This window comes from Biomphalaria glabrata, chromosome 17 (genome assembly GCF_947242115.1).
Source record: "Biomphalaria glabrata chromosome 17, xgBioGlab47.1, whole genome shotgun sequence".
Taxonomy (NCBI): Eukaryota; Metazoa; Mollusca; class Gastropoda; family Planorbidae; genus Biomphalaria; species Biomphalaria glabrata.
Genome location: NC_074727.1, coordinates 12,248,476 through 12,260,964, shown reverse-complemented (window position 1 = coordinate 12,260,964; position 12,489 = coordinate 12,248,476). Strand labels below are relative to the sequence as shown.

General features: G+C 33.3%; 1 protein-coding gene across 1 annotated transcript in view; it reads left to right on the top strand.

The window, feature by feature from the left end:
• The window catches only part of LOC106077764 (uncharacterized), a 57,685-nt gene extending 45,880 nt beyond the window's left edge, over positions 1-11,805 (top strand). The window contains exons 3-9 of the mRNA XM_056015114.1: positions 967-1,072; positions 1,581-1,853; positions 2,961-3,164; positions 5,472-5,545; positions 6,131-6,197; positions 7,655-7,822; positions 8,218-11,805. Coding sequence (XP_055871089.1) covers positions 967-1,072; positions 1,581-1,853; positions 2,961-3,164; positions 5,472-5,545; positions 6,131-6,197; positions 7,655-7,822; positions 8,218-8,384 — 1,059 coding nt within the window. The 3' untranslated portion in view covers positions 8,385-11,805. The remainder of the gene's footprint in view (positions 1-966; positions 1,073-1,580; positions 1,854-2,960; positions 3,165-5,471; positions 5,546-6,130; positions 6,198-7,654; positions 7,823-8,217) is intronic.
• The last annotated feature ends 684 nt before the right edge of the window (positions 11,806-12,489 follow it).

Sequence of the window (12,489 nt, the reverse complement as noted above, 5' to 3'; positions counted from 1 at the left end):
TCTGCCATAAATGAGAATCTCCAACTGTTGAAAATTTGGTTGGACTATTGGAAATTAAAACAAAATTCTAGAAAGATATTCCGGATTTAAACTTTGAAGAACTTAAGTTTCAATAGCTAAGTATTTTACCCCATCTGGCTACAAAATATCTACGTAGAATAACAATAATCTGTATCTGTTTTACAATAGTCCATTACAAATAACAATACATAATTATAGCAAACAATTTGTACCATAACACTCAAAATATACATTCATACCGCAGTTTCTCTTAAACATTACATGTAAAATTTACAGTAAGTTTCGCCATAACATTGGATTTACAATGCATGCATTAAGTGGAATGTCTAATAGCTGGAGTTTAAATGTTGTGGTTGGGGCATAGCATTTTAACTGTTAACCTAAATGATTGTTGTTGAAACTTCAAGGTGGTTGGTCTTTGTTCCTGTGGCTAAGTACTGTTTGTGTACCACAAGTCACAGGTATGAATGAACTCAAATTTCATCTACACTGTTGACTTCCTTTTTTTTTCCCTGTAAAGAGTGTTTAACAAATATTTACTCAAGCATGTTAAAAGTTACTATTCAAAGTTGGCACACTGTTTTACAAAAAATGGCACCACTTTGGAGATCAGATCAGTAGACAAGTTATTAGTGCTTAAACATTGTAATTAGTGGGTTATAAAAAGAGAAAACATTTAATCTTATGTAACCATGACTGGTTAAGCTTCAGGCAGAAAGAGCTTGTTAGCCTTAACTGGCTACCCACTTAAGAGAAGGAAGACTCTGAAGCTGCCTGTGTCTAGCTTTTTTCTCTTTTAATCTTTTATAATTTAAAATGATTGTCTGGTCATGTGGTATGCTCTTCAGACTGACATCACAATGGCTCTGACTTGTAAAAGTAACAGCAGAGGTACACATGCTAAGTAGTAGAATCTTTTAAAGTTAATGTCTCTGTCCCATCCAGGATTTCGACCCACCATCAAGTGGCTTTGGCCCTACAGATACAGATGATGAGGATTTAGCAGGATCTGGTTCTGGCCTGTCTGGCAGTGGAGATGGACCCAATTATGGTAAACATAGAACTGAACTGAACTGTTACAATATAAAACCACCTGAGCCTGTTTTTTTAATTAGGAAATACTTGGCTTGGTCTGCTGTAATTTTAAAATAGGATCTTGAATAAAAAATACATTCAAACATTCTGGAAATGAATTTTACATTGTTCAGGAAAGTTTTTTGATTTTTTAAAACTAAAAGTTGTTCAATTCAATTTAACCAATGATTGAAAAAAAACAACAACAACCTCTTGATAGAAAATTAGAGGGTAAAAAAAATCTCAAAATCTTTATGAATATGTTTTTATTTTTTCAAATCTTCTAGCAATTGTTGTTGTTTTTTTTAAGTAAAATTCTAAATATAGAGAACTTTCCAGACAGAAAAGCTCAGCTGTGGATAGCCTGTAGTGAGATGACATGTTTTTTTACTGGGCTACAAAGGTGATGAAGTATAAAGGTATTAGGATTTGTACAAGGTCCTTGTCATTGTCCTACTCAAATGTATGATTGTTTTACTTGATAGATACAGATGTAAAGACCACACCCACAACAACCAGTGCCACAACAGTGAATGCAACTACTACAAGTAGGCCGATGTCTGAATGTGAAAAAGCATCCCAAACCACCAAGATGGTCATTGGTCGCTACATCCCCAGATGCCTGCCCAATGGAGTCTATGCTCCCTTACAATGTCAAGGCGAGCCAAAAATGTCCAGCTGCTTCTGCAGTGACATTGCTGGAAAGGAGATTCCAGGGACAATGATGGACCCACCCAACTACCCAGACTGTGAGAAAGGTACAATGATCTACGCATTTATAAAAGTACACATCAGTCAGTTACATTGGTACCCCATTATATCCCATACATATCATTTTTTTATATATTGATGGTTATTTCATTTTTGTTATTAACATGTTGCTTTCCCAAAACTACTCAATACACTATGGTAAGCTAACTAAAATGTACAAAATAGGTGGCAACAGTTTTGCATGAAAAAGTTGGAAAGAGATAAACAGGTTATGCTTTTTTTTTTATTGATCATAGGCAAAACAAATGTTACACATTACATTCTACCTTGAAAAGATGAATGTTACACATTACATCCTACATTCTACCTTGAAAAGATGAATGTTACACATTATATCTTACATTCTACCTTGAAAAGATGAATAGTATGATATCAGCTAATTACACCTAGCATTGTAGATCCATCAAGAGTATCTAAAAGAATGGGGTTAAAATGTTTAGATGTAGTTATTATTTATATATTATATCATGTCTCCAACCAGTACATTTTGAAATGGACAAATTTGCACAGCATCTGTGCTCTTCTAACACAGAGAAGACTATGCTGGCTCGGACATGTCACTGGCATGCCAGATGGAAGATCCCTAAAGACATCCTATTGGCTGAGTCAGACCCGAGGGATGCCCAAGACAAACTTACAGAGATGTATACAAGCGAGACATGAGAACCATAGGCATCAACCAAAGTATGTGGAAGGAAATAGCCAAGACTGGACAGCATGGAGACAAACTGTACGTGCTGGTATGAACTTCTCTGAGAGCAAAAGAAATGAAGCTGCATCAGTCAATAGAAAGAAAAAGAAAGCTGTCCTGTCAGCCAGCCCTAGCGCAGATGTATATATATATGCACGAACTGTGGCAAACTCTGCCACTCCAGGATTGGCTTGATCAGTCACTCCAGATTCTGCCCCTTCTCAAGACGAAACTAAAGCCATCTGGTCGCATCCATTGTCTTCCGAGACAGAAGGAACCATATATATATTTACTGAGATAGTATAATATTGATTTTATATTGATCTATACATAATTGATACAGACAATGACTGGTCACTGTTTCATCACTTGTAAACCAATTCCCGTTGTTTTTATTGTGCAGGTGAAAACTTGAACCCCTGTGTGTTTCAATTGGTCAGCTACCACAGGCACCACTTAGTGGGTAGCTACTATCCCAAGTGCTCACAAGATGGTCAGTTTGAGAAAGTCCAGTGCCATGAAAACCTTTGCTTCTGCGTAGATCCAGAGACAGGGAAAAAACAGTATGGAACTGAGTCACATTCTTCAAATACTATGAATTGTGAAGGTAAGCTGATGCGATGTTCATGTTTCTTTCATCCTTCTTGCTCTTCACTTAACCCTCTTCAACAAGTGTGACACATGTCTTCAAAAGTAGTACTTTTCATCTTGAGTTACTGAAGTACCTAAGAGAATAGTATTGTAGTGATTTAGTTTAGTTTTGAGAGTATATTAGTTTGTAGAAAAATATTGTGCATTGTATTTAGTGACAGTTAAAAATAGTGACTTAACCAGACAGACTAATGACATTACAGTATAAGAGTAAACTAGAAGACAATAGTTTTAGGCTTGGAATAAGAAGCATGGTGGATGGACATTCCATGATGTAAAAAAAAAATAGTTGAAGTCTTCATAAGTATTTTCAAGTATATCGTTGTTAGCTAAGTCTTTTCAAGTATATCGTTGTTACCTTATTCATTTGTCCCATGAATGTGTCAAACTTGTACTTCCATTAACATAATAATTAAGTAATCAAAGTCATTAATCTGTGATCAGGTCAAGTCATTAATATCAAACAGACAACAAACACATCATTCAAGTCTGGTGAAAATTTAGACAAAACTTTGCATAGCACATAAAAAATCTAGTGAACTATTCTAGTAAAATTATGCTTATTTTATTAAATTTCAGAAAAAAAGTTCCCTTTTCATACCTGGCAATCTATAGGGCAGATGATTTTAAAGTAATCTTTTTCTAAGGCTAACAGTTAACAAGCAGGGTGTCATGCGGCCAGCACAATGACCAAGGGCCGTTACTTTCCCCAACTAAAATCAGATACCCATCAAACTATCCAAAGCCCATAGGAGTCCAATGACACATTTTGATCAAACATAGAAGTGTGCAGAGAAGTCTAGTGAAACATTCTTATCAAACTATATTTTTCACATCCAAGTCTAGTGAAACATTCTGATCAAACTATGTTTTTCACATACAAGTCTAGTGGAACATTCTGATCAAACACATTCAAGTCCGGACAGTATACATTAGCCATTAAATGACTTCTTCTGCTTAAACAGTATAGGTGTAATATAAGCTAAATATTTTCCTAATTCTTATTTAAAGTCATAGGCATATATCTTAGTATTTAATCTAGCAATGGGCAATGGATGTAAAAGTCTTTGAAAATTGCTATAGTCCCATCAGTTCTTTGCAAACATTTCTGGGGTTAATGACACCCTTAACTCTTTTATCTCCATAATTATTTTCCATGTTCTGACAGAAATGTTTTTTTTTTTTCACATTTGTACATTCTACCCTTCAATAACAATTTTGTTTGTAATCAGAAAATATTACTTTTGATATAGAATTATAGGAGAATGCAAGCTCTTTTTATAAAACACAAAATTAAAGTTTATAAAATCAAAAAGTAATTAAATTTAATGGGTCCATTCAACGATGGTATCGTTAATTAGGATAGAAAGAGTTTAAAATATCATTGTGTTTGTAACCCTAAAATATTAAAATAAAATCTTAGCCAAAAAGAAACTGCATTTTATTTTGAATGAATCAAAGTGTCTTTCAAGGCATCATCCCTTAGTCTGTTTGACCGTTAGAGCACCATGCAAGACTGCCTTTCTCTATTCCTCTTCTGTCTTTTGCTTTGGATAGAACCTCTTTCAATGGCAGGCCTGTCCATTCATTTATATTATCATCCTGTCGCTTTCTCTGTCTGCCTCTTCTTTTTCTTGGTACTATTCCCTGAAGGAAGATCTTTGCGAGCCCCGAAGACCTTGTAATATGGCCATATAGTTTTAGTTTGCATTTTTTTTTTACAATAGTTAGCAGGTCATCTTGGGGTCCAAATGCTGTAATAACCCTGTCTCTAATCTCTTTGTTTGTGAGACATAGACAATTTTATTTTCTGAACTTACATATTGGGAAAAAAACAAAACCTTTTGCCAGTTTTTCTTGAACTATAAATTATCTTGATTGACTTTCTTAAAATGAATAGTTAAAAGCATTAAAACCTGTGTGGTTTGTGTTTGAGAAGCATGAACAGCAGCTCAAACATCTAAATATGGATGCTCCATTATATTACTGCAAAACAATTTAGTCAAGAACATACTGTTTGGGAGAACAGGTTATACACCATAACATAAGTACATGAAATACTCAATAATAATTCACTGCTAAATGGTTAGAATATGAAAGGAAGAAGTATCTACCTGTTATTTTATAAAACTTGCATTCCTCATTGAGCTTTAGGAAATCTTTAGACTTAGTGGATCAATCTAACAAACAAAGGTGTAATCCCATACATTTTGATTGCATACAATAATGCATGGTAAATCTTTTTCTTTGTGTTGTATCTCAGGAGACTCTGATATTGACCTGGACTTAGCAGTACCTATCATCACACCACCTCCTACAGAAACAGAAACTCCAAAGGTTGGTGGATGTAATAGTAAATGTTAATCTAGCGGGTATATACATGTTTTATTTTTTGAATATGCAGTTGGTAGGAAAATAGTAAGACTGATAGTTAGAATATGCTTTATCATCTGAACTAGTTTGTATATGTCCCGTATTTATTCACTTCAAATAACTTGAATAACTTTGTTGTGAACAAGTAATTAAATATTAAAACCATTTCCATTGTGTTGTCCCGAGTCATGTAGTTCAACGGAACAGACCTTACTTTTTAATTGAACAACTGCTTTTTTTCCCCTCTCCCTCACAAAATAATTATAAAATTTTGTATGTTTCAAGACTCTTCCCTATTTGTCAGGCAACATGTAGCATTCAAAATCCAGTCTTTAAAAATAACCCAACAATTAAGAAACAAATGTTTGAATATTTGAACTCACTAATTTGTTTATTTTTAAATCTGTTGTTCATTTATCAACATTGTTTATTTCCAACACTACTTCCTTATTGAATGGCAAAAGGTGTTGATATTCTTTTGATACATATGACATGACTTTGTCTCTTGTTTAACACTAAATAGTTTATATTTCTTTATTTCTTCAACAGACCGAGGAAGAAAAACATGATGATGATGATGATGATGATGATGATGATGAAAGAATTGATACCAATGGTAAATAATCTACATTAGAAAATCTTTTGTTACTTAAGAATGCCAATAGTATTGACCTGGCCTATTCCTATTTCTTTTGCATTTAAGTAAAAAATCTTCTCCTTTTATATGTCTCCTTCATTGGAGAGGCTGTTTTAACGGTTTCAAACCCCCCATCCCCCATTTTTCAAGCGTGTGCAGTGTTCCAACATATATTGGTAATGTGAAGCTAGCCAGTCCAGACTGCCAAGTAGGATGAAATTTAAAGCAGTCAGCAACCTAAGTGTATTATAGAGAGTATAGAAGGTTAACTCACTGTTAATACATTAACTCAGTGTCTGAGCAGTATTTTAATAGATTGTCTCAGTGTCTGGCTGACTAGTAGTTTAATTGATTGTCTCATGGTTTCGTTGACTAGTTTATTAATAGATTATCTCAGCATCTGATTGACCAGTATATTAATAGATTATCTCAGAGTGAGCTTAACCAGTATATTAATAGATTATCTCAGCATCTGATTGACCAATACATTAATAGATTATCTCAGAGTGAGCTTAACCAGTATATTAATAGATTATCTCAGCATCTGATTGACCAGTATATTAATAGATTATCTCAGCGTGTGCTTGACCAGTATATTAATAGATTGTCTCAGCGTCTGATTGACCAATATATTAATAGATTATCTCAGCGTGAGCTTGACCAGTATATTAATAGATTATCTCAGCATCTAATTGACCAGTATATTAATAGATTATCTCAGTGTGTGCTTGACCAGTATATTAATAGATTGTCTCAGCATCTGATTGACCAATATATTAATAGATTATCTCAGCGTGAGCTTGACCAGTATATTAATAGATTATCTCAGCATCTAATTGACAAGTATATTATTAGATTATCTCAGTGTGTGCTTGACCAGTATATTAATAGATTATCTCAGCATCTAATTGACCAGTATATTAATAGTTTATCTCAGTGTGTGCTTGACCAGTATATTAATAAATTGTCTCAGCGTCTGTTTGACCATTATATTAATAGATTATCTCAGCGTGAGCTTGACCAGTATATTAATAGATTGTCTCAGCGTCTGATTGACCATTATATTAATAGATTATCTCAGCGTGAGCTTGACCAGTATATTAATAGATTGTCTCAGCGTCTGATTGACCATTATATTAATAGATTATCTCAGCGTGAGCTTGACCAGTATATTAATAGATTATCTCAGCGTCTGATTGACTATTTGTTGGTCACATTATGTCTTCAAATGTCTTTGAGCTCAGAACAACAGAAACACTGGTCTACTAGCGTTGTGAAATATTAAGTTGTGTGTGTCTTAGTAGGTCTTACAACTTCTTTTTTTTCTTGACAAACAGAATAGTTCACTATGCACTTAGTCTTGATTGTGTATTTTTCTTGACAAACAGAATAGTTCACTATGCACTTAGTCTTGATTGTGTATATTTCTTTTCTAGACAATGGAGTAATCAATATTGACCAGCCCGGGGTCAACAAGCATGACGAAACGAATGAAAATAAAAGTGGCACATCAGAAGAAGAAGAGATAAATAAGAAACCAGAAACAGAAAGTCGGGTGGAAAAGGCAACTAGTGAGATAATGACTCAGCCAGGAATTTTGGCTGGTAAATGCTTTCTACATAACTATGTTGAATTTTCTAGAAGTCAGTTTAAATGTAACTAAATTAAACTTAGTAACATGTATAAGAAATAAATCACACTAAGTAAATGTACTGATTTGTGGTTGAGGATTCAACAGCTTAACATATTGGCAGACATTTCCTGTGTAATTGCTTAGCATGATTTTCAAAATAACATCTTTACTATAACATATTTACAATAGCATCCTTAACAGAAGTAAGTTTAATGTTCTAAGATGTCTTCAAAGGAAACTTAACTTTTTTTTTTTTCAAGCAAGTGTCTAAATATTTCTATCAGATATTTCTTCTCATCACACATTCATTGTTTTATTTTTATTTCTTGTTTAGTGCAGTTCATCTCATGCATTTCTTGTCTGCAGGTATCATCGGAGGGTCTGTAGTTGTCCTCCTCTGTCTGGTCCTACTCATCATGTTTGTAGTTTATCGAATGCGCAAGAAAGATGAAGGCAGCTACCCACTAGATGAGCCCAGGAAAACTCCAAACTACTCGTACGTCAGGGCGCCAGAGAAAGAGTTTTATGCATAGGCTATAGATAGTAATAATGAGACGCACAATATGAAATGATAAAGAAATAAGAATAAAAAAAGAAACCTATTTGATTGTCATGATCAACCAAAAACAATGACGTCTGCTGATACTGCAGTTTGAAAGTAACAACAAAAGACAAGAACAAATTTTTTTTTTTCTCACACCTTTGGACAAAAATCACGATTGACTTGTACTTAATTATTGGCCAGATTATTTTTTCTACACATTTGATTGTCTAGAGGCAATTGAGTTCTTGATGACTAATGTAAATAATTTCAAAATAACAAGATGATATTTTTTTTCTGTTTTACTTTATTGATCAAGTTTTCAACTCTTAAAGAGAAATTGTGGAATAATAAAAATGGAAATTTAAATGTGTCATTAAACGTTTGTTTTAATCTAAAAAAATACTAGTTTAAATAAGCAAAAACTTTTATGGACTGCCACTATGAACTTTGAACTATGTATAAACACTCTCACACATATATACATATATATATATCTAATATATCCCTACACAGGCTCACTGTCAATCATCTGATGTGCCTTCTTATGCCATCCATATAACTGGCTGTAATGTTTGTATTTTAAAACAGATTTTGTTCAAGATTTAGTTCCACCGAGTTTTTGTTTTTTATTACATAAATCACTTTCTGAATCACTAGACTTTTATATAAGCCCGTAATATATGTATTTTTTTAAATGCTATAATGATATCAGACTGGAACGTTTCTTGTCGAGGCCCACTTGGATCACAAGATGTGTGGGTTTTTTTTGTTTTTGCACATGTAATTTTTCAAAATGCCCAATAATGTTTCAAAAAAGAGTTGTGTTCTAGTGTATTGGTTAGGAAAAACAAACCAATTGATAGCACTGTATGTGTCAACTTGTGACAACAGCAATTCAAGAAAGCTACATAAATGTTCCAAACAATTTTCTTTTTCATGTTTTATTTTTGTATTTATTCACTTGTTCATTCATTTCATTTTTATAATAATTGTCTATGTACTCTGATCAAATGGATATTTCCTACTGTAGAGTTCATTGTATTGAGTCACTATGACTGTAACGTCAACTTCATTAGCATCATTGACTTGTGTGTATATCAATTTCTTATATTGTCAGTACCCCCCTACACCCACACATAATAGCTCCCCCCCCCCCCTTTCCAATTTAAACCATCTCTTTTATCATTAAAGTGTTGTATAATTATTTATTTTTTTTACTGTTTCTATCTCCATTCAATTCTTTCAAGTTGCTTTCTCCATAAAATTATTCTTTTTTTTTTGGTCTGCTTTTTTGAATTGAGAAAGAAATGATAAACAGTAATTTTAGTTGAATTCTGACTTTTATATAGTGTTTTATTTTATGGTTTTAAGGGAGGGAGGTGGTATATCTGTTCATTCAGTTCCCCATAAGTTGCTTAAACTTAGCTAGAACTAATATAGTGTTCCTTATGACCAGTTCACAGAGTTGTCGTTAAAGCCAGATTTGATGATTTAGTTTGTTGTTGTCTTAGCAACATTACTTTAAATATAGAATGTTGGAATGGTCATCGGAGATTCAATTTTTCCCATCTCTGTATTCAACCACCCTTTCAATGCTTACAATACAAAACACATGAGATACTAGTAACTAGAGTGTTATTTTTGTATATCTTTTCTTTTTTTTAAATTTCATTTGCGTTGTGACTTGGTGATTCTAGGCCAATCTAAAATTGTGAGTTTTTCTTTTACCTAAGAAAATTGTTATTCACTGATTAACCTACTCAGTTTAAAATATGTCTAAGAGTATCCTTACCTAGATTTGAATTACACTAGAACAAAAGTCCTTCACATTGCAACTCCTGGAAGTGTTGATGTGATTTTACAAGATGATCAATGGTTCACAATGCTTGGATTCAAGTTTTTGGCCAGTTGGTTCCCATTCATTGGCTGGTCTTCAGTTCATTTGCTTGTCATGTTGTAAATAGTTCATTGAGTTCTAAACATGTTTCTGCTTGTTGTTGCTGTTTCCTTAGGGTAGATTTTTTTTTTTTTTTGAGTGTGTAATTTATTTATACAAATTTTTAAAGCATTTATTTGCAAAACTTAAACAGTTTCCTATTATTTAACTAATTTTATCGAATGATTATTTTGTAGGTTTTACAATAGAAAGTACCAATTGAATATATTATTTTTTTTTTTGCATGGAAAACAAAATTATTGTATTGTGCTTGGAAAAAAAAAAATTGAAATTTTCTAATAGTGGGGGGTGTTCTGTATCTACAAACAAAACAACAAACTGTTTAGATGTTTGATTCACATTGATGTGAAGAATTAGTTTCTTATCTGAATGTTGTTTAGGTTTTCTTCTTTCAATGGCAACAATCACCAGACTGTTATTGAAGGAAGCATGCTATGATCATAGTCTCAGCCCCCCCCCCCCCCCCCCCCCCAGACGATGTAGAAACAACAGTGAAATGGAATTCAGCTCTAAAGCTTCAAACTCTTTTAGTTTTTTTTTTTTGTAACCATCAGTTGTTTTTTTTTATTTTACAAGTGTCCAGTTTTTGGGCAAACTGAAGTTTTCAAATGTTAATTTTGGGCAGTAATAATCTTTGTTGTTGTTTTTTTAAATGAGACTTTCAATTTCAGAGTGAAAAGAAGGGAATGGGGGGAAACAAAAAAATACCTAGTATTATAGAGTTTTTGTCATCACATTGTTTGTATGTCAAGAGTGAATGAGGAGTTTGTACCATGGATCATTTAGAAGTGTTTAGAACTAGAAATGTTTACTTCCTGTCTGGTTGAAGAGCCATGTCATTTTTCTCTTGGACCTCTTGTGTGGTTTTAATTGTAGTTTTGTTCAAATCTGTTTGTCATGGGGTTTTTTGTTTTTTTTTCACCAGGGGAAATAACACATGGGAAAGTTTGACCAGAACTCTTTTCTTTCCTTTTATTTTCTCTGCTATGAATCTTGTCATGTTGACCTCCAACAGTTATTGATGTGGACCTGCTAAATTGAAACTAAAATATTATTGATGTGATATATATGTTTTATAACTTGAGGACCAGTTCAGCCCATCAACTTTGATATTACATCATAAGTTAAAAAAAACAACACCCCCCTCCCCCTTTTTTTTTTAAATTTCTAAACAAGTAGTCTATGTATTTTTTATTTTTTTTTATGTTATTGTGTTTTATAAAATTTATAAATTAACCAAAAAAAAAAGAAAACCACCCACTGCAGGTTTTGCTCTAAATGGTAGAAGAGGTTTGGTCTGGGCTCTGTACATAGAATGTTGTTATGAACTTGTACCATAGAGAACACATTGACTCTGTGTAGCACATTCACTATGTAGACTTATACCTCATTGATCAGTGCAAGTGACGTGTGACTGTCTTGTCTTCAAATAAAAACTGGACAAAAAAAAATACTGAAATGTTTTTTCACTTTTTTTTTTTTTTTAATTGACATGAAACTTTGTTTTTCTTCCCTATTTTTGTGGTCCTTCTCACTAATGATAGATTTTAAACTGTGTCAGTTGCAACCAGTCACTAGATGAAGATTAAAATTAGGCTCTGTGATCTTCAGAATTTCTTTTGAATTCTGAATTCCTTTGTCTCTGAAAGAAACTCAGCAGCTCTCAACAAGGTATCTGGACATACATTTCAGGCTCAACGAAAAGCCCTTGTTGGAGACAGGCAAAGCCCTTGTTGGAGACAGGCGCAGAAGATGAAATAATAGACTTTGTTTGCATCTTATCAAATACAGATTTTACTTAAAAAAAATGATTACATCCTATGTGTGTCCTCGATAAATCTAGTCATGCATGTTGATCAATGACTTAGATTCTGCCAAGTCACTGGTTTTCCTGGCTGGCTCAGGCAACCCGTTCCATGCTCTTATAGCAGTAGGGAAGAAGGAGTATTTGTAGGGTTATTTTGTGTCTGTTGCAGTTGGCAAAATATGCAGGACACAACCGGTTTTGTGTAGTCCATATGAACTACTTCAGTCCTCCATAATCTTTGCAATAGAAGGCAATGCATTAAATCACAATATAATTGCCTTTTACAATGTATTTATTTTTGTTACTCTGAAATATATTCATTCAGTTTTG